Genomic DNA, 21,602 nt, shown 5'->3' on the forward strand with positions numbered 1-21,602 from the left:
TCCAGCTCCGTTTTTCTTTCTCAAGATTGCTTTGGCTATTCGGGGTCTTTTGTGTTTCCATACAAATTGTGAAATGTTTTGTTCTAGTTCTGTGAAAAATGCCATTGGTAGTTTGATAGGGATTGCATTGATCTGTAGATTGCTTTGAGTAGTATAGTCATTTTCACAATTTTGATTCTTCCAATCCAAGAACATGCTATATCTCTCTATCTATTTGTATTATCTTTAATTTCTTTCATCAGTGTCATAATTTTCTGCATAAAGGTCTTTTGTCTCCTTAGGTTGGTGTATTCCTAGATATTTTATTCTTTTGGTTGCAATGGTAAATGGGAGTGTTTTCTTAATTTCACTTTCAGATTTTTCATCATTAGTGTATAGGAATGCAAGGGATTTCCGTGCATTAATTTTGTATCCTGCTGCTTTACCAAATTCATTGATTAGCTCTAGTAGTTTTCTGGTAGCATCTTTAGGATTCTCTATGTAGAGTATCATGTCATCTGCAAACAGTGACAGCTTTACTTGTTCTTTTCCAATTTAGATTCCTTTTATTTCTTTTTCTTCTCTGATTGCCATGGCTAGGACTTCCAAAACTATGTTGAATAATAGTAGTGAGAGTGGGCAATGTTGTCTTGTTCCTGATCTTAGTGGAATTGGTTTCAGTTTTTCACCATTGAGGATGATGCTGGCTGTGGGTTTGTCACATATAGCCTTTAATACGTTGAGGAAAGTTCCCTCTATGCCTACTTTCTGGAGGGTTTTTATCATAAATGCATGTTGAATTTTGTCGAAAGCTTTCTCTGCATCTATTGAGATGATCATAGTTTTTCTCCTTCAATTTGTTAATATGGTGTATCACATTGACTGATTTGCGTATATTGAAGAATCCTTGCATTCCTGGGTTAAACCCCACTTGATCATGGTGTATGATCCTTTTAATGTGTTGTTGGATTCTGTTTGCTAGTATTTTGTTGAGGATTTTGCATATATGTTCTTCAGTGATGTTAGCCTGTAGTTTTCTTTCTTTGTGACATCTTTGTCTGGTTTTGGTATCAGGGTGATGGTGGCCTTGTAGAATGAGTTTGGGAGTGTTCCTCCCTCTGCAATTTTTTGGAAGAGTTTGAGAAGGATGGGTGTTAGCTCTTCTCTAAATGTTTGATAGAATTCACCTGTGAAGCCATCTGGTCCTGGCTTTTGTTTGTTGGAAGATTTTTAATCACAGTTTCAATTTCAGTGCTTGTGATTGGTCTGTTCATATTTTCTATTTCTTGCTGGTTCAGTCTCAGAAGGTTGTACATTTCTAAGAATTTGTCCATTTTATTGGCATATAGTTGCTTGTAGTCATCTCTCATGATCCTTTGTATTTCTGCAGTGTCAGTTGTTACTTCTCCTTTTTCATTTCTAATTCTATTGACTTGAGTCTTCTCCCTTTATTTCTTGATGAGTCTGGCTAATGGTTTATCAATTTTTTTATCTTCTCAAAGAACTAGCTTTTAGTTTTATTGAGCTCTGCTATTGATTCCTTCATTTCTCTTTCATTTATTTCTGATCTGATCATTCTGATTTCTTTCCTTCTGCTAATTTTGGGTTCTTTTTGTTCTTTCTCTAATTGCTTTAAGTGTAAGGTTATGTTGTTTATTTGAGATGTTTCTTGTTTCTTAAGGTAGGATTTTATTGCTATAAACTTCCCTCTTAGAACTGCTTTTGCTGCATCCCATAGGTTTTGGGTCGTTGTGTTTTCATTGTCATTTGTTTCTAGGTATTTTTTGATTTCCTCTTTGATTTCTTCAGTGATCCCTTGGTTATTAAGTAGTGTATTGTTTAGCCTCCATGTGTTTGTACTTTTTACAGACCTTTCCTTGTAATTGATATCTAGTCTCATAGCGTTATGGTCAGAGAAGATGCTTGATACGATTTCAATTTTCTTATATTTATGAAGGCTTGATTTGTGACCCGAGACATGATCTATCCTGGTGAATGTTCCATGAGCACTTGAGAAGAAAGTTGTTGTTTTTGCATGGAATGTTGTTTTTTGTATGGAATGTCCTATAAATTTCAATTAAGTCCTTCTTGTTTAATGTATCATTTAAAGCTTGTGTTTTCTTATTTATTTTCATTTTGGACGATCTGTCCATTGGTGAAAGTGGGGTTTTAAAGTCCCCCACTATGATTGTGTTACTGTCAATTTCCCCTTTTATGGCTGTTAGTATTTGCCTTATGTATTGCGGTGCGCCTATGTTGGGTGCATAAATATTTACAATGGCTATATCTTCTTCTTGGATTGATCCGTTGATCGTTATGTAGTGTCCTTCTTTGTCTCTTGTAATAGTCTTTGTTTTAAAGTCTATTTTGTCTTATATGAGAATTGCTACTCCAGCTTTCTTTTGATTTCCATTTGCATGGAATATCTTTTTCCATCCCCTCACTTTCAGTCTGTATGTGTCCCTATGTCTGAAGTGGGTCTCTTGTAGACAGCATATATACGGGTCTTGTTTTTGTATCCATTCAGCCAGTCTATGTATTTTGGTTGGAGCATTTAATCCATTTACATTTAAGGTAATTATCGATATGTATGTTCCTATTACCATTTTCTTAATTGCTTGGGTTTGTTATTGTAGGTGTTTTCCTCGTCTTGTGTTTCTTGCCTAGAGAAGTTCCTTTAGCATTTGTTGTAAAGCTGGTTTGGTGGTGCTCAATTCTCTTAGCTTTTGTTGTCTGTAAAGTTTTAATTTCTCCATTAAATCCGAGTGAGATCCTTGCTGGGTAGAGTAATCTTGGTTGTAGGTTTCTCCCTTTCATCACTTCAAATATGTCCTGCCACTCCCTTCTGGTTTGCGGAGTTTCTGCTGAAAGATCAGCTGTTAACCTTATGGGGATTACCTTGTATGTTATTTGTTGTTTTTCCCTTGCTGCTTTTAATATTTTTTCTTTGTATTTAATTTTTGATAGTTTGATTAATATGTGTGTCTTGGCGTGTTTCTCCTTGGATTTATCCTGTATGGGACTCTCTGTTTTTTTTTGGTTTTTTTTTCATAAATTTTATTTAATTATTTATTCATTGGCTGCATCAGGTCTTTGTTGCGGTGTGCGGGCTTCTCGTTGCGGGGGCTTCTCTTGTTGCGGAGCACGGGCTCTAGGCACGTGGGCTTCAGTAGTTGTAGCACGTGGGCTCAGTAGTCGTGGCTCGCAGGCTCCAGAGTGCAGGCTCAGTAGCTGTGGCACACGGGCTTTGTTGCTCCACGGCATGTGGGATCTTCCTGGACCAGGGCTCGAACCCATGTCCCCTGCATTGGCAGGTGGATCCTTAACCACTGCGCCACCAGGGAAGTCCCGGGACTCTCTGTTTTTCCTGGACTTGATTAACTATTTCTTTTCCCATATTAGGGAAGTTTTCAACTATAATCTCTTCAAATATTTTCTCAGTCCCTTTCTTTTTCTCTTCTTCTTCTGGGACCCCTATAATTCGAATATTGGTGCATTTAATGTTGTCCCAGATGTCTCTGAGACTGTCCTCAATTCTTTTCATTCTTTTTTCTTTATTCTGCTCTGCAGTAGTTATTTCCACTATTTTATCTTCCAGGTCACTTATCCGTTCTTCTGCCTCAGTTATTCTGCTATTGATCCCTTCCAGAGTATTTTTAATTTCATTTATTGTGTTGTTCATCATTGTTTGTTTGATCTTTAGTTCTTCTAGGTCCCTGTTAAACGTTTCTTGTATTTTTTCCATACTATTTCTAAGATTTTGGATCATCTTTACTATCATTATTCTGAATTCTTTTTCAGGTAGACTGCCTATTTCCTCTTCATTTATTAGGTCTGGTGGGATTTTACCTTGCTCCTTCATCTGCTGTGTGCGTCTCTGTCTTCTCATTTTGCTTAACTTACTGTGTTTGGGGTCTCCTTTTCACAGGCTGCAGGTTCATAGTTCCCGTTGTTTTTGGTGTCTGTCCCCAGTGGCCAAGGTTGGTTCAGTGTGTTGTGTAGGCTTCCTGGTGGAGGGGACTAGTGCCTGTGTTCTGGTGGATGAGGCTGGATCTTCTCTTTCTTGTGGGCAGGTCCACGTCTGGTGATGTGTTTCGGGGTGTCTGTGACCTTATTATGATTTTACACAGCCTCTCTGTTGTTGTGTGGGGTTGTGTTCCTGTCTTGCTAGTTGTTTGGCATAGGGTGTCCAGCACTGTAGCTTGTTGTTTGTTGAGTGGAGCTTGGTCTTGGCATTGAGATGGAGTTCTGTGGGAGATTTTCGCCATTTGATATTACGTGGAACTGGGAGGTCTCTGGTGGACCAATGTCCTGAACTTGGCTCTCCCTTCTCAGAGGCACAGCCCTGACCCCTGGCTGGAGCACCAAGAGCCTGTCATCCACACGGCTCAGAATAAAAGGGATTAAAAAAGAAAGAAAGAAAGGAAAATATAAAATAAAATAAAACAAAATGAAATAAAATAAAGTTATTAAAATTAAAAAAATTATTTAAAAAATTTAAAAGTAATAAAAAAAAGAAAGAAAGAAGAGAGCCAAACCGAAAAACAAATCCACCAACGATAACAAGCGCTAAAAACTATATTAAAAAAACAAACAAACAAACAAAAAAACAAATGGACAGACAGAACCCTAGGATAAATGGTAAAAGCAAAGCTATACAGAGAAAATCACACACAGAAGCATACACATGCACACTCAAAAAAAGAGAAAAAGGGGAAAAAATAATATATCATTGCTCCCAAAGTCCAGCTCCCCAATTTGGGATGATTCGTTGTCTCTTCAGGTATTCCACAGATGCAGGGTACATCAAGTTGATTGTGGCGATTTAATCCGCTGCTCCTGAGGCTGCTGGGAGAGATTTCCCTTTCTCTTCTTTGTTTGCACAGCTCCCAGGGTTCAGCTTTGGATTTGGCCCCGCCTCTGCATGTAGGTCACCTGAGGGTGTCTGTTCTTCGCTCAGAGAGGACGGGTTTAAAGGAGCAGCTGATTCGGGGGCTCTGGCTCACTCAGGCCAGGGGGAGGGAGGGGTATGGATGCGGGGTGAGCCTGCGGCAGCAGAGGCCAACGTGACGTTGCAACAGCCTGAGGTGTGCCGTGCATTCTCCCGGGGAAGTTGTCCCTGGATCACGGGACCCTGGCAGTGGCGGGCTGCACAGGCTCCCAGGAGGGGAGGTGTGGATAGTGACCTGTGCTTGCACACAGGCTTCTTGGTGGTGGCAGCAGCAGCCTTAGCATCTCATGCCTGTCTCTGGGGTCCGTGCTGATAGCCGTGGCTCACGCCAGTCTCTGGAGCTCCTTTAAGCGGCGCTCTTAATCCCCTCTCCTCACGCACCATAAAACAAAAAGAGGCAGGAAAAAGTCTCTTGCCTCTTTGGCAGCTCCAGACTTTTTCCCGGACTCCCTCTCAGCTAGCTGTGGTGCACTAGGCCCCTTCAGGCTGTGTTTATGCAGCCAACCCCAGTCCTCTCCCTGGGATCCAACTGAAGCCAGCTCAGCTCCCAGCCCCCACCCGTCCCGGCAGGTGAGCAGAAAAGCCTCACGGGCTGGTGACTGCTGGTCGGCACTGATCCTCTGTGTGGGAATCTCTCCATTTTGCCCTTTGCATCCCTGTTTTTGCGTTCTGCTCCGTGGCTCCGAAGCTTCCTCCCTCCACCCCCCACAGTCTCTGCCCGCAAAGGGGCTTCTAGTGTGTGGAAACCTTTCCTCCTTCACAGCTCCCTCCCACTGGTGCAGGTCCCATCCCTATTCTTTTGTCTCTGTTTCTTTTTTCTTTTGCCCTACCCAGGTACATGGGGAGTTTCTTGTCTTTTGGGAGGTCTGAGGTCTTCTGCCAGCATTCAGTAGGTGTTCTGTAGGGGTTGTTCCACATGTAGATGTATTTCTGATGTATTTGTGGGGAGGAAGGTGATCTCCACGTCTTACTCTTCCACCATCTTGAAGCTCCTCTTGAGTTTATTTTTGTTTATAGTGTTAGGGAGTGTTCTAATTTTATTCTTTTACATGTAGCTGTCCAGTTTTCCCAGCACCACTTATTGAAAAGACTGTCTTTCCTCCATTGTACATTCTTGCCTCCTTTGTCACAGATTAGGTGACCAAAGTTGCGTGGGTTTATCTCTGGGCTTTGTGTCCTGTTCCATTGATATGTATTTGTTTTTGTGCCAGTGCCATACTGTTTTGATGACTGTAGCTTTGTAGTATAGCCTGAAGTCAGCGAGCCTGATTCCTCCAGCTCCATTTTTCTTTCTCAAGATTGCTTTGGCTATTCGAGGTCTTTTGTGATTCCATATAAGTTGTAAAAGTTTTTGTTCTAATTCTGTGAAAAATGTCATTGGTAATTTGATAGGGATTGCATTGAATGTGTAGATTGCTTTGGGTAATATAGTCATTTTCACAATATTGATTCTTCCAATCTGAGAACATGGTATATCTTTCCATCTGTTTGTGTTGTCTTTGATTTCTTTCATCAGTATCTTATCAAAACTTATCTGATAGTTTTCTGAGTACAGGTCTTTTGCCTCCTTAGGTAGGTTGATTCCTAGGTATTTTATTCTTTTTGTTGCAATGGTGAATGGGATTATTTCCTTAATTTCTCTTCTGATCTTTTGTTGTTAGTGTATATGAATGCAAGAGATTTCTGTGTATTAATTTTGTATCCTGCAACTTTACCAAATTTATTAATGAGCTCTAGTAGTTTTCCTGTAGCATCTTTAGGATTTTCTATGTATAGTAACATGTAATCTACAAACAGTGACAGTTTTACTTCTTCTTTTCCAATTTGGATTCCTTTTATTTCTTTTTCTTCTCTGATTGCCATGGCTAGGACTTCCAAAACTATGTTGAATAATAGTGGCGAGAGTGGACATCCTTGTTTTGTTCCTGACCTTAGAGGAAACACTTTCAGTTTTTCACCATTGAGAATGATGTTTGCTGTGGGTTTGTCATATATGGGCTTTATTATGTTGAGGTAGGTTCCCTCTATGTCCCCTTTCTGGAGAATTTTTATCATAAATCGGTGTTGAATTTTGTCAAAAGATTTTTCTCCATCTATTGAGATGATCATATGGTATTTTGTATTTTATCTAGTCTTCCAGTTGATCCTGCCAACAGGTCCATTCTATTCCTAAGTCTAACTTATCAATATTAAGTTTTTATGTGATAATCATACAGACAGCAAAAACAAGTTCACAGGATTTTTGTGATTCCAAATGTGATAAATTTTATAATATGAGGCAGTATATATAAAATTAGTCAGTTTAATCAGGTTATGATAGAACCCTTGAGTGAAAATGGGAATGAGAAAATTTACAATTCTACACACCCTAAATTAGTAGCTGTCTTTATTTTCTTATAACGCCACTTCTTTCCTTTCATGACACTTACATATGGGGCTAGAGAACATGCAAACAAAATGGCCCACTCAGTGCCTAACAGCATTTAATAATCATAGCTCCAGCAATACTGAAATGGGAAGAGATCAAGACATTAAGTTTCTCAGTAAGCAACAGGCTATCACAACAATGCAACAACAGTACCACAATGCTCCTGTTACTCTATACAGTGTAATATTGCCTAAACTTTTTGTTTGTCAGACTCATAGTCACCTATGAGATTCTAGGTTCTGCTAATAGTATGTCTTTTTCTATGTTTCTTCAGCCCTAAGGATGGCAGCTGCTTCCTACAGTTACTAATCTCTGGGTTACCACATGGTCATGGGTTGTATTGTGTCCCCTAACGTAGGTACCACTGAAACCTGTTAATATGACCTTGTTTGAAAACAACATCTTCTATATGTAATCAAGTTAATGTGATGTCATTATGGATTTGGGTGGGCCTGAAGTTGAATGAAGAGTAGTGTCTTTGTACAAAGAGAGAGAGGGGGATTAGATGCAGAGACAAAAAAGAGGCAGAGAGGAAAGAAGGCCATGTGAAGACAGAGGCAGAGATTGCAGTTATGCAGCCATAAGCCAAGGAAGGCTTGGGGCCAGCAGAAGCTGGAAGAGGCAAGGAAAGACTCTTTCCTAGAACCTTGAGAGGTAGCATGGCCCTCCTGACACCTTGATTTCAGACTTCTAGTCTAAGAACCATGAGAGAAGAAATTTCTGTTATTTTAAGCCACCCAGTTTGTGGTATTTTGTTAATGACAAATGCCCTAGGGAAATGAATACACTCACCATCCTCTTTTTACTCTTTCAGTCTTCTATCAATAATATTGATAATAACCAATCCCTCAATCGCCTGCTATAAATTCCCTCTGTTTGAAATACCTAGTGAGGTATCTGGTTTTTCCACTGGAATGTAAACTGATATACTATGCTTCCCCCCAAATTCTCAGTACCTTGTATCTTGATCCAAAGGGTAATCAGCAAACAGTTGATGGATGTAGTAAATAGAGAATTGCAACAACAGATTAATATCAATGCATATTTTTTCACTTGTCATATTTAACACTTGCTAATTGCTAAATATTTTGCCCAATTCATCTTTATCATTTCACTTAATAATATGTCTTGGAAATCTTCCTGTTTCAGACCAGCCATGTTATTTTACAGCTGTGTAGTTTTATCAATTGAATATACTGTAATTTAATTAAATGGTGCCTGAAGGATCCTTTCATTGTTTCCATCTTGTTTTTTTCTTTTAGGTTCTTATCAGTTATCTATTTTATACATATTAGTGTATATAAGCCCCGTCTCCCAATTCAAGCCCCCGCCCCCGACCCCGCTTTCCCGCCTTGGTGTCTATATGTTTGTTCTTACATCTGTGTCTTTATTTCTGCCTTGCAAACTGGTTCATCTGTACCAGTTTTCTAGATTCCACATATATGCGTTAATATACAGTATTTGTTTTTCTCTTCCTGACTTACTTCACTCTGTATGACAGTCTCTAGGTCCATCCACATCTCTACAAATGACCCAATTTCGTTCCTTTTTATGGCTGAGTAATATTCCATTGTATATATGTACCACATCTTCTTTATCCATTCATCTGTCAATGGGCATTTAGGTTGCTTCCATGACCTGGCTATTGTAAATAGTGCTGCAATGAACACTGGGGTGCATGTGTCTTTTTGAATTATGTTTTTCTCTTGGTATATGCCCAGTAGTGGGATTGTTGGGTGATATGGTAATTCTATTTTTAGTTTTTTAAGGACCCTCCATACTGTTCTCCACACTGGCTGTATCAATCTACATTCCCACCAACAGTGCAAGACGGTTCCCTTTTCTCCACACCCTCTCCAGCATTTGTTGTTTGTAGATTTTCTGATGATGCTCATTCTAACTGGTGTGAGATGATACCTCATTGTAGTTTTGATTTGCATTTCTGTAATAATTAATAATTTTAAGATTCATTAGGTCCCATTTGTTTATTTTTGTTTTTATTTCCATTACTCTAGGAGGTGGGTCAAAAAGGATCTTGCTGTGATTTATGTCAAAGAGTGTTCTTCCTATGTTTTCCTCTAAGAGTTTTATAGTGTCTGGTCTTACATTTAGGTCTTTAATCCATTTTGAGTTTATTTTTGTGTATAGTGCTAGGGAGTGTTCTAATTTCATTCTTTTACATGTAGCTGTCCAGTTTTCCAAGCACCACTTATTGAAGAGACTGTCTTTCCTCCATTGTATATCCTTGGTCCTTTGTCGTAGATTAGTTGACCCTAGGTGCATGGGTTTATCTTTGGGCTTTCTATCCTGTTGCATTGATCTGTATTTCTGTTTTTGTGCCAGTACCATATTGTCTTGATTACTGTAGCTTTGTAGTATAGTCTGAAGTCAGGGAGTCTGATTCCTCTAGCTCCGTTTTTTTCCCCCCAAGATTGCTCTGGCTTTTCACGGTCTTTTGTGTCTCCATACAAATTTTAAGATTTTTTTTGTCCTAGTTATATAAAAAATGCCATTGGTAATTTGATAGAGATTGCATTGAATTTGTAGATTGCTTTGGGTAGCATAGTCATTTTCACAATATTGATTCTTTCAATCCAAGAATATGGTATATCTCTCCATGTGTTTGTGTCATCTTTGATTTCTTTCATCAGTGTCTTATAGTTTTCTGAGTATAGGTCTTTTACCTCCTTAGGTAGGTTTATTCCTAGGTATTTTATTCTTTTTGTTGCAATGGTGAATGGGATCATTTCCTTAATTTCTCTTTCTGATATTTCATTGTTAATATATAGGAATGCAAGAGATTTCTGTCCATTAATTTTGTATCCTGCAGCTTTACCAAATTCATTGATTAGCTCTAGTAGTCTTCCGGTGGCATCTTTAGGATTTTCTATGTATAGTATCATGTCATCTGCAAACAGTGGCCATTTTACTTCTTCTTTTCCAATTTGGATTCCTTTTATTTCTTTTTCTTCTGTGATTGCCATGGCTAGGACTTCCAAAACTATGTTGCATAATAGTGGCAAGAGTGTACATCTTTGTCTTGTTCCTTATCTGAGAGGAAATGCTTTCAGTTTTTCACCATTGAGAATGATATTTGCTGTGGGTTTGTTGTATATGGCCTTTATTATGCTGAGGAAAGTTCCCCCTATGCCCACTTTCTGGAGAGTTTTTATCATAAATGGGTGTTGAATTTTGTCAAAAGCTTTTTCTGCATCTATTGAGATGATCATATGGTTTTTATTCTTCAATTTGTTAATATGGTGTATCACATTCATTGATTTGCGTATATTGAAGAATCCTTGCATCCCTGGGATAAATCCCACTTGATCATGGTGTATGATCCTTTTAATGTGTTGTTGGATTCTGTTTGCTAGTATTTTGTTGAGGCTTTTTGCCTCTATATTCATCAGTGATATTGGTCTGTAATTTCCTTTTTTTGTAGTATATTTGTCTGGTTTTGGTATCAGGGTGATGGTGGACTCATAGAATGAGTTTGGGAGTGTTCCTCCCTCTGCAATTTTTTGGAAGAGTTTGAGAAGGATGGGTGTTAGCTCTTCTCTAAATGTTTGATAGAATTCACCTGTGAAGCCATCTGGTCCTAGACTTTTGTTTGTTGGAAGATTTTAAATCACATTTTCAATTTCATTACTTGTGATTGGTCTGTTCATATTTTCTGTTTCTTCCTGGTTCAGTCTTGGAAGGTTATACCTTTCTAAGAAGTTGTCCATTTCTTCCAGGTTGTCCATTTTATTGGCATAGAGTTGCTTGTAGTAGTCTCTTTTAAAACGTGTACAAAATGTTGTTTCACTAAACATACATTTATAAATCTTGGAGAGTTCTTTGGTGAGATATTAGTAGAATAAGTACCTAGCTACAGGATTCTCAGATCTAAGGGACTGTACAACTGAAATTCTAATAAGTAATATCGACTTCTTTTATAAATGTACTACATCCTTCTCAAAGGGCTATCACTAGAGACTACTTCATGATATAATACAGCTTGGAGAATTATGCCTTTTACAACCCAACTGACCTAAAGGATAGCCATCAAGGCAAACTTCACTCTTATTTTTTCTTCACTGGTAAGCCATTTATATTTCTGGGAGCAATGAGATGAAACCCAACAAACAAACCATTGGGGCTAAGTCACAGCATCAACTATAGCCCTGGGAATAGGAGGTCTCTCGAGGAACAAAATAACCAAACTCACCGGGAAGTAAATCAGATGACAAATAAGATGAAGCTTTGCTCAACAACTCAACAAAATTCTGCCATCTGTGAAAGAAAAGGAAACATAATACCTGTGATCAATGTGGGAAGCTCTGGAAGAATGTGCAATAAAGCTTAAAGTTTATACAGATAGTGATATTAAAGGAGTTTTCTGATGTCTGTATCATTTGGGGTGCAGTGAAGGAAACACAAGCTACTTTAGGTGTCTCTACTAGAAATAGAAATTAGGCATCCACAAAATTATTGCAGGGGCTAGTAGAATGGAGGCTGGTGTCTGCTGCTGGGCTAAGGGTTAGGTCTCAGAAGATGTAGTCCAGAGTCCAGAGAACTGCAGGAAATTCTGGCTGACGTCTCAGGTGCCCTTGGCCATGAGTTTGGTGATTAGGCAGTATATAGGGCATTCTGGCCACCAGAAAAACTGATGTCTGCCAGGGTTATTGGAGTTGCTACTACTGCAGAAAAACAATAAATACGTATAATGTCCCTGCCCCTCTCCCCAGTCTTCCTGCCTTTCAAATCTCATGCAATTGCATCTCAGTGATGGAACTTAAATCAATTCCAGAACCTCAATGTCAAGGGAGCTTTGGAAGTGTTCTTTTTAGCCTTCCTAAGTGTGGGAAGTATTACAACATAGGAAAGAACATAGAAGGGGATAGAAATGGGTGCTAAGTGCAAATAGATAATATTTAGTGAAGTCCCCAAGCAGAAATTGCATTGAAGAATGTGTGAGCATTTGACAATCAGGGAGTCATTTAAAACTTACAAGTACTTTAGGAACACTTTGGTAGTGAGAATCACTTATATTTGCTTGCCCAACATCCATTCTCCATTTATATAAAAATATGTTTCTTTGGGGGTAATGGGCTACAATCAATGTCCCATACCCTTCCCTAGACAATGTTGTGACCCACTCAGTCTAATTAATCTCAATCTATCACTTCACTTTCCCTATCCCTCCCTCCCTCCCTTCTTCCCTCTCTCCCACTCTCTGTCTCTGTGTCTCTTATTAACTTTTGTTTCTGGTGCTTCCTGAAGTTTCATGTCCCCTGATTTTGTGTGTAACTCTATATCCTTTCAAAAATATTTCTTTTTGCTTATGTTAGCAAAAAACAGTTTCTGCTTCTAGCAACCAAACTACAACTGATAAGAATTTTTATCACCTCTTTGCCCATCAGAAGTCAAGCAAATATAAAGAGCCAATTGTGAGAATATGTCCTGTGTTTTCTAGGAGAGTTTTAATGCCATGTGATTTTATTCTTTTTATTTTTATTTATTTTTTAACAGAAGTATAGTTGATTTACAGTGTTGTGTTAGTTTCAGGTGTATAGCAAGGTTATTCAGTTTTATTTTATTCAGTTTTCTTTTTCAGATGCTTTTTCCTTATAGGTTATTATAAAATATTAAGTATAGTTCCCTGTGCTATACAGTAGGTCCTTGTTGGTTATCTGTTTCATACATAGTAGTGTGCACATGTTAATCCCAAACTCCTAATTTATTGCTCCCAACCTCTTCCTCTTTGGTAACCATAAGTTTTTTTTCTATGTCTGTGGGTCTATTTCTGTTTTGTATATAAGTTCAATTGTGTTATTTGTTTAAAGATTCCACATATAAGCAATATCATATGATATTTCTCTTTCTCTGTCTGGTTTACTTCACTTAGTAAGATAATCTCCATGTCTATCCATGTTGCTGCAAATGGCATTATTTCACTCTTTTTTATGGTTGAGTAATATTCCATTGTGTATATATATATACATGACATCTTCTTTATCCATTCATCTGTCGATGGACATTTAGGTTGCTTCTGCCTTCTGGCTATTGTAAATAATGCTGCAATGAACATTGTGGTGTATGTACCTTTTTCAAATTCTGGTTTTCTCTGGATATATGCCCAGGAGTGGGATTGCTGAATCATATGGTAGCTCTATTTTTAGTTTTTTAAGGAACCTCCATAAATTCATTAGATACATAACTAGTTTGTTTTGCTTATACCTCATAAAACTTTTTCTATACATGGTATCACAAATCAGAAAAGTTCTTTGTCAGTATAGAAAATATGACCTCCAGAGCTTCATGTCACTTTAGGCACAAGAATAGATAAAGCATAGGTATACAGAACCACAAGCCAGATAAGCTGATGACTATATCAGCTGCTGAAAGGCTAGGCAGGGAAAAGAAAGTTGGAGAAGTAGCACTCTTAAGGAATATTAATAAACATATAAAGATCTGATATTAGCACAGATCTGGAAATGAACTGCAGTAGAAGCATCTCCTGTCTTCTACACTTCCTGCAATGCCCTCCTCTTAGGAGGGCCAGGTTTATGCCTACAGCATCTTCTGACCCATTGGACAACAACACAACAAAAACCTAAATCCATTTATATTTCCACATTGCATAACATTTATTTTTCAGAACTGTTAGGAGTTAGCAAATATTCAGTAAGGGCTCTGGACAAGATGGCACCAGAAACTCTCCTGCCCCTTCTTGAATTTTTGCTGATAGCAGGGGAGGGAAATTGCAGGAAATGTTTCTAAGTACTGAACTTGGACACTGCCTGATTTAAGTGGTATATAGGACTTAAGTGACCAATGAAATCCTTTAGATCCTCTAATAAAATACCTTCTTTATTCCATACTCTTTATATTACTCTAGGACCTTCAAAGAGCCATTGACAATTTAAGTGTGAGAATGGGTTCTTGTTGCCATAAAAGGCAGTGTAATTCTAATCACAGTACCAGGTGCCAAACTCTTCATGTTGAGTCAGAGAGGTCAGGATTGAAGGACAAGCTCTGTGAGCCTGATTGTAGATTCAGGCAGATCTGCGTTCAAATTCTAACTTCATCCAAACTTAAGTTAAAATGGCCTTTAATTAGCGTTCTGAGTACTTTGTGTGCATTCTCTCATTTAATTGAGACAACCATCTTATTAGACATGTAAATGACTTGCCTATGGACACGCTGATCAATGGAGGAGCCATGATTTAAACCCTGAATGTCTGACTCCAAATCCTGCACCCTTAACCATTGTACTCTATGGCCTTACACATGAATGTAATATAACTTGGTTTCAGTTACATTTTTCCCCCCCTTTGGAATTCCATGAACATGGTTTCAGTGTCTTCTGATATCTACTATTGCAGAAGTTGTTTTTTTTTTTTTTTTTACTGTAAGTTAAACATCTTTATTATGGTGTTTAAATGCCAGATTGAAAGAAACATACTACAGTTGACCCTTGATCAGTGCACCGGAGGTTGGGGTGTGTTAGGGGCGTTGACCCTCTGCCCAGTCAGAAATTCATGTATAATTTATAGTTGGTCCTCCATATTAGTGATTCCTCCTTTCCACTTGTCCACATTGCTAAAGTTTGAGGTCAGTCTGATTTGGATTCATTTATAATTATTTTTTTCATTTATTTGCTTTGGTTTAGTTTTATTTTGTTTTGGCTGCATCCTTAAATAATTTTCTTTGTCTCTGTAGCACAAAAGTTTTGTCAGGAGGGACATGGATACTTTTTTTCTTAATTTAGTTTAGATCATAATGAATCCATTCAGTCTGTACACAGAGGGTTTTTCTTTTTCCCATCTCTGCAAAATTTCTTCAGCTGTGACTTTTGGTTTTATATCTTGTCCAATTCTTCTAGTTTCTTATTCCACAATTTCAGGGCATCTTAGGTTCAATTTCTATTTTTATTCTTCTATCTCTACTATCCGTTTTCATTTTTTTCTGTTCTTTTTCTCTAGATTTTGTGGAAACCTCTCAAGTTTGACATTATGCACTAGATTTTCTCTAGCATTAATTTTGCTGTTCATTGATTTCTAGTTATCCCTTTTTCTTTTGTAAATAATATTTTATTTAAACACCACCCTGGCCATTCGTTATGTGTTGTTTTTGGCTGCTTTCAGGCCACAATGACATAGTTGAATAGTTGCAACAGATTATAGACCCACAAAGCCTTTAACATTTATTATGTGACCCTTCAAAGAAAAGGCTTGTTGACCTAAACATTTAACATAAATGTCTTAATATCATTAAATATCTAACAATATTCAGATTTCCTTGATTGTCTTATAATTTTTAAATTGAGATATAATTGACATATAACATATTAGCTTCAAGTGTACAGCATAATGATTCGATATATGTATATATTGCAAAATGATCACAATAAATCTAGTTAACATCCATCACCAAACAGTCACAATCCTGGTTACCTCTTCATTATGCTGTAGAAGTTTCAGTTTCCTTGAAACTATCCACATTTCACCAAGTTCATTTTAATTTCTTCTGTTCACTTTAGTGCTTTTTACATTTCATTTTTAATCTCATTATGCTTATTACTTTACAGTTCATTTCAACAGAGACATGGCTCCTTATATCCTATAGAGAACACCAGTGGCTTTCTAAATGTTTTCTAATTTCTAGAGTAAATCATTTCCAAAAATTTGCTGTTATTTGGAGTCTGTGGGATCATAATTACACCTCCCTGTTCTGCAGTATTTTTGAAAATTAGGCCTCATACATTAGGGTTTTCTCTTTATTCAGTGTCAGTGAGGAACTGTTCACATTCTGTACAACCCAATAGATGAGCTTCATAAGTTTCCCTTGGTCCTACTCACTGCTCATTCAGCCCCTCAGTCAAGGGGTGAGTGAAGACTCCCACCAATATTTGGTGCTTCTCAGGCATTTTTCTTGTGCCCCTCTGTTGGGACCACCTCAGAGGTGGGATCTTCTCACCACACCTGCTGGATATCAGACACTAAATTGGTATAGTATGTCATAATGGGTACACTTGTTGACCTGAAACAAACAGATTGCCAGTTATTTCTCCAGCAAAGATGGGTTTATTCAGGATCAATAGAGAATTGCAGTTTGTGGTCTGCAATCATGGTGAGCCATGCTCAAGTCCCCCAGACAGCAAGGGAAAGAGAATGCTTTTATAGAAAGGAAAAGGGAGTTGGGAGGGCTATAATAAACAAAGTGCCCATGCTTCTCATTGGCTGAGTCCTTGCCAGGAAAGTCCTTCCTTACTGTTGGGCTCTAATGTCGCAGGGCATGAGAGCTTTCCCTTCTGGTATCCCAACTCTATTTAACTGAGGTTTCTGTATATTAATTTTTTACACACTCCTCAACATATACAACTACCAGGGATCCCCTCTTTCTTCTTCAACCCACGTGACTTTATATTTCCATATGCAAATACCACAGCCAGGTCTAGCTATTCCTGCCTTCTTCACCCCAACTTTCTGCTCTATCATTCCTAGAAGTTGTGGTCTCTGCATAGGCACAAAAAAGCAGTGTGTGGGTAAGTGTACTGGTGTGTAACCTTGGATGAAGGAAGGAGATGAAGGAACAGTACTCAGGTGGATACAGAAAGTAGCATCTATGTCATTTTCTGGTTGGTTAAGACTTGGGGCCTCCAAATCAAGGGGAAGACTGTGGTGAAGGGATGAAATATCTTCTGTCTTCTGCACTTTTTATAGGTAGGCAGGACAAAGCTTGGGGCACCAACTGAATGATTTTCCCAGATTCCATGTGTTTATAGTCAGTGGAGCTTCCTTCTAGATTCGGAGACTAGAGTGCCTGTTAGTTTTTGCTTCTTGTGTGTGTTTTTTGTTCTTTTGTTGTTGTTGTTGTTTTTTTTTTTTTTGCTTCTTCATTTGTTCATTGGAATTTTAATAAAATTAAAATGTCATCTGTTATGCAGATGCCAAAAACACAAAATGGGGGCTATTTCATAGAAACATCCTTGTAATCTTGATGATGTTCCTTACAGGTGACATGTTTCTCTCTGAGTTTTATACAGGCTTCAATCAAAGGTATGCCAGTACTCCCTTCCCAAGCTCATTGCCTTTCTCCACTTGTGAAATGTATGCTCTGGCCACAATGGACAGTTTGGTTCTCCAAACCTATGTTCTTGTTGCTTTTTTGTCTTGGCACACACTGCTCCCTCTACCTCTGAGTTACTCTTCCCCATCCCTCATCTGGTGAGCTCCTACAAGTCCTACCAAGCTCAGCTGTGTATTAAGTAGTACTGAAGAGCCAGCTCTGTTCAGACTGCTAGAATCATAGTTAAGTCCCATGATTTGAAAAGTTAAATCATTAGAGCCATTCCCTTGAGAATCCTGTAATCTACTATTCCAGCTGAGGGGCACAAAATATGCTAGGAAAAGGAGGCAGATAGAAAAAAGACTATGCAAGGGGCTGTTAGCCTGCAGGGGCTGTATAGTTTGCTAGGGCTCTATAACAGAACACCACAGACTGAGTGGCTTAAACAACAGAAATTTATTTTCTCACAGTTCTGGAGGCTAGAAGTCCAAAATCAAGACGTCTGTAGATTTGGCTTCATCTGAGGCTCCTCCTTGCCTACAGGTGGCCACCTTTTCGTTGTGTCTTCACAGGGTCTTTTCTCTGGGTGAGCTTATCCTTAGTGTCTCTCTGTGTGTCCAAACTTCCTCTTTTTATAAGGACACCAGTCAGATCAGATGTGGGCTCACTCTAATGGCCCCATCTTAATTTAATCACCTCTTTAAAGACCTTACCTTCAAACACATGGTCTAAGGGCTGGGGGTTAGGGATTCAACAAATGAATTTAGGGGGGATAAAATTCAACCCATAATAGGAACAAAGATTTAAAGAATCCCAACTTTAGGGACAATTCACTTAAGGACTCTGAACCTCATTTTATTCATCTGTGAAGTGGGTATAAAAATACATTAACTCATGGGGCTGTTGGGAGTATGAAACGAGATAAGCCATGTAGAGCATGTAGCCCCATGACTGGACATCTGAGGTGTACATGCATCAATCCTTCTGATTCAGGAGGTTATTTTGGTTGTTATTTTACTCAGCTGCTGGAAAGCTCATCCAACTGCACCATCTTTCTTTGCTTTCACCTTCTTAATCATGTAGCCTAAACTGTATTCTTCTCACCTTCCAGTTACCTGTGAGAAGCATAGCCCTTCCTTGATACATAGTCAATAAACTCTCAAATCCAGACAAAAGGATTCTTCTTCCATTTGACAGGTGGAAAATTAAGGTTCAGAGAAATTAGTGACTTGTCCAAGTTCTCAAAGCCAGTGCACATCAGTGTTGGGATTTCCATCTAGGCCTATGTGATTCAGGAGCTCATGATGACTTTCTGCCTGGATGGGGGCTGAAGGGGTAGTGGAGGCGCTAAACCGGTGAGGAGATGCTACCTGCAAGCCGTGGGCTTCCTTGGATTATACATGCCCCTGGAACTTAAAAGTTTCCTCACTTTGTATTCATATCCTACACCTCTCCTGGGTCCTAGGGCAATAAGATACTGAGCTCCTCAAATCCAGAACTGTGTTCAGCACCAAGCCCAAGGGTAGAGCTGGCTATGAAATGCAGGCAGTTTTCCTAAAGCCCCTGTGCCTAGCCACTATCCTATAAGTCTTTAAGTTGCATAGGACTTGTAGGAGAGTTGGTATAGTGTATTAAAAGCCAAGACCCCGAAGCTAGAGAGCCTGCGTTTGACTTAGCCTTACTGATGAATTCATTTATCAGTTACATACTAGTTTTAGCCTTTCTGTTCCTCAGCTTCCTCATTTGAAAAATAATAGTACCTATCTCATGAGGTATGTGTAAGGATTAAAAGAGTTAATATTTATAAAGCACTTAGAACATTGCATGGAATATACTAAACACTATATAAATGTTGGCTATTATTAATAATAACTTTATTAGCAATATTATTATTAGAATTCTTACCCCATATGAATTATGGGCTCTGGAAGAGAAGATTGGAATTAATGAATCATAAAAGCCAGATCTGGTTTCCAGGACCCAATCAATGGGCAGATTCATACCATGTCTCTAATAGCTCACTGCCTAACAATTTTCCTATTCCCATTAAAAAGTAATTGCTGAATCAGACACCTCATGTTTCCTTTATCTCCTAAAATCCTCTGGTTGTTCCTAGGATTATCAAACCAGTCCTTTTCAACCTAATTGCACTCCCAACAATGGACCAGATGTGTATGATAAGTTTTACTTGGGGCTATGTCAATTGTGCCACTCTATTTACGAAGCTTCCATAGCAGCTTCATTATTTATCCCCTCCCCTGACACAATTTGGCTCATGTGCCTATGTTTTAAACTGGGTTTGAAGCATTTAATTTTGCCAATACAGTTTTAGAGTATTAGTTTGCCTCCTGTTCTCTCTCTGCCCTCATTAATTACCATTTACTGCAAAGTCACAGAGAAACATTAAATACTAATTCTGACTTACATGTTCCTGGCCAAGAACCGGGATAATAATTTCCATTCAACACAACCTGAACTCACTCACTCATAAGGGTGATTCAGAGTAGAGATTTGAAATCGTAATCAAGTCTTTCTCAAAATCGCCTTATCCTGGCAGTCATTCACTAATGTCTCTGCTTGGTAGGGAAATGGCAAAAACCAAAATCTCAATGTTAAAACACACACACACACACACACACACACACACACACACACAAAACAACTTTGCCGCAGCGTTCTCGAAATTGCTCCTCTCATCAGCTCTTGCAACGTGATAGTTTAAGAAAACAACACAGCTCATTTTATTTGGTTAGATGGGGCTAATCCCACATCACCATAATCCCCCCCGATGTTTTATTGATTCTAAAGGACATTTAATCAGGAAGCAGCTCAGCACTAGAATCCTGCTAATTAGTAAGCAGCCACATTCCAAATGGGTTCCCAATAGAACAGCAGATTAATGGACAATATGTACTAAAATAATGATTCATGCATTCAGCTTCTAAAATGTGTGTCTAAATTGCATCTTTAATCTCTTAAGAATATAGGTTTGCATACCAAGCCCTTAACTGAATGGATTTAATTCAACAGAAGAAGCTTTAACCAATGACTATCTAAGGATGAAACAGGCTTATCACTTATAAATGCAATTCTTCATTGGTCTCATAGTTTTGATGTCCTTGAACATTCAAAGGTCAAAGACAGGTGAATAAAAAAAATCGGTGTGCTTCTCTGATATACACATAAAATAGTGGGAAATTGAGAATTTTGATATAATTGTAAGTAGCCTAACCTCATTTGTTCCCCATTCACTCTTATTCTCATATCCCTGATTCCTGGAATCTTGGTTCTGGACCCCAACTTCTAATCAAGTATACTCAGTATAATGTGAGCTTTGACACTTGCATTTTCTCCTTTTATACTGGTGCCTTTTTGGGACTCCCAATTTTGGCTTATTGACTTTCTACTTGGCTCTAATCCCACTTTTTTGCTTTTCCTGCTTAACCACCTCCCTCACCTTCACCCAACCACCTCCAATATTTTAGAGAAAGAAAACAGCCATGTCCAAACCTGGTCTAGTGGAAATTCATTGGCTATGCTCAACCTCCTCTCATCAGTTATTTACCACTTGATGTCCCCATAACCTTTTATCACCATGTGATATGTCACATATTCTACTTTATTTATAATTTCTCTTCCCCATTAGAATATAAGCTTCGTGAGGGAAGGGACTTTGTTTCATTCATATCTATATTCCCAATGACTACAATAGTGATTGGTATACAGTAGGCACTCAATAAATATTTGTTAAATGAATGAATGGATTAATCAAATATTTACTCTGTACCTATCATGTGCCAAGCACTGGCCTACAAGATGTTGGAATATAATGTGTAACGATCCTTGCCAGCATGGAGATCACCATCTAGACATTAAATTAACAAATCACACAAATAAATACATAATTACAAATAGTGAAAAGTGATAGGAAAGAACATTACTGAATGCTAAGAGAGTGTATAGCACAAGGAACATGATTTTGATGAGATGGTTAGGGAAGGCCTTCTTCAATTTGACCATAAGCTAAGGATTAGGGAAAACTCATGTATCTGTATCCCTCAGAGTATTTTGAGACTTTATTCTTCCTCTAGTTCAGTTCAATTCCACAAATATTTATCAAATACCTACTATGTGCCAGGTAGCGCTCTATACACATGGGATGCATCAATAAATAAAACAAAGATTCTG

General features: G+C 38.4%; 1 protein-coding gene across 1 annotated transcript in view; it reads right to left on the reverse strand.

The window, feature by feature from the left end:
• Positions 1-21,602, reverse strand: part of C1H1orf87 (chromosome 1 C1orf87 homolog) — a 160,647-nt gene that overhangs the window by 17,677 nt on the left and 121,368 nt on the right. Inside the window, 1 exon segment of the mRNA XM_057547167.1 lies at positions 11,569-11,633. Within this exon segment, the coding sequence (XP_057403150.1) occupies positions 11,569-11,633 (65 nt within the window).

This window comes from Balaenoptera acutorostrata, chromosome 1 (assembly GCF_949987535.1).
Source record: "Balaenoptera acutorostrata chromosome 1, mBalAcu1.1, whole genome shotgun sequence".
In the NCBI taxonomy this organism is placed as follows: domain Eukaryota; kingdom Metazoa; phylum Chordata; class Mammalia; order Artiodactyla; family Balaenopteridae; genus Balaenoptera; species Balaenoptera acutorostrata.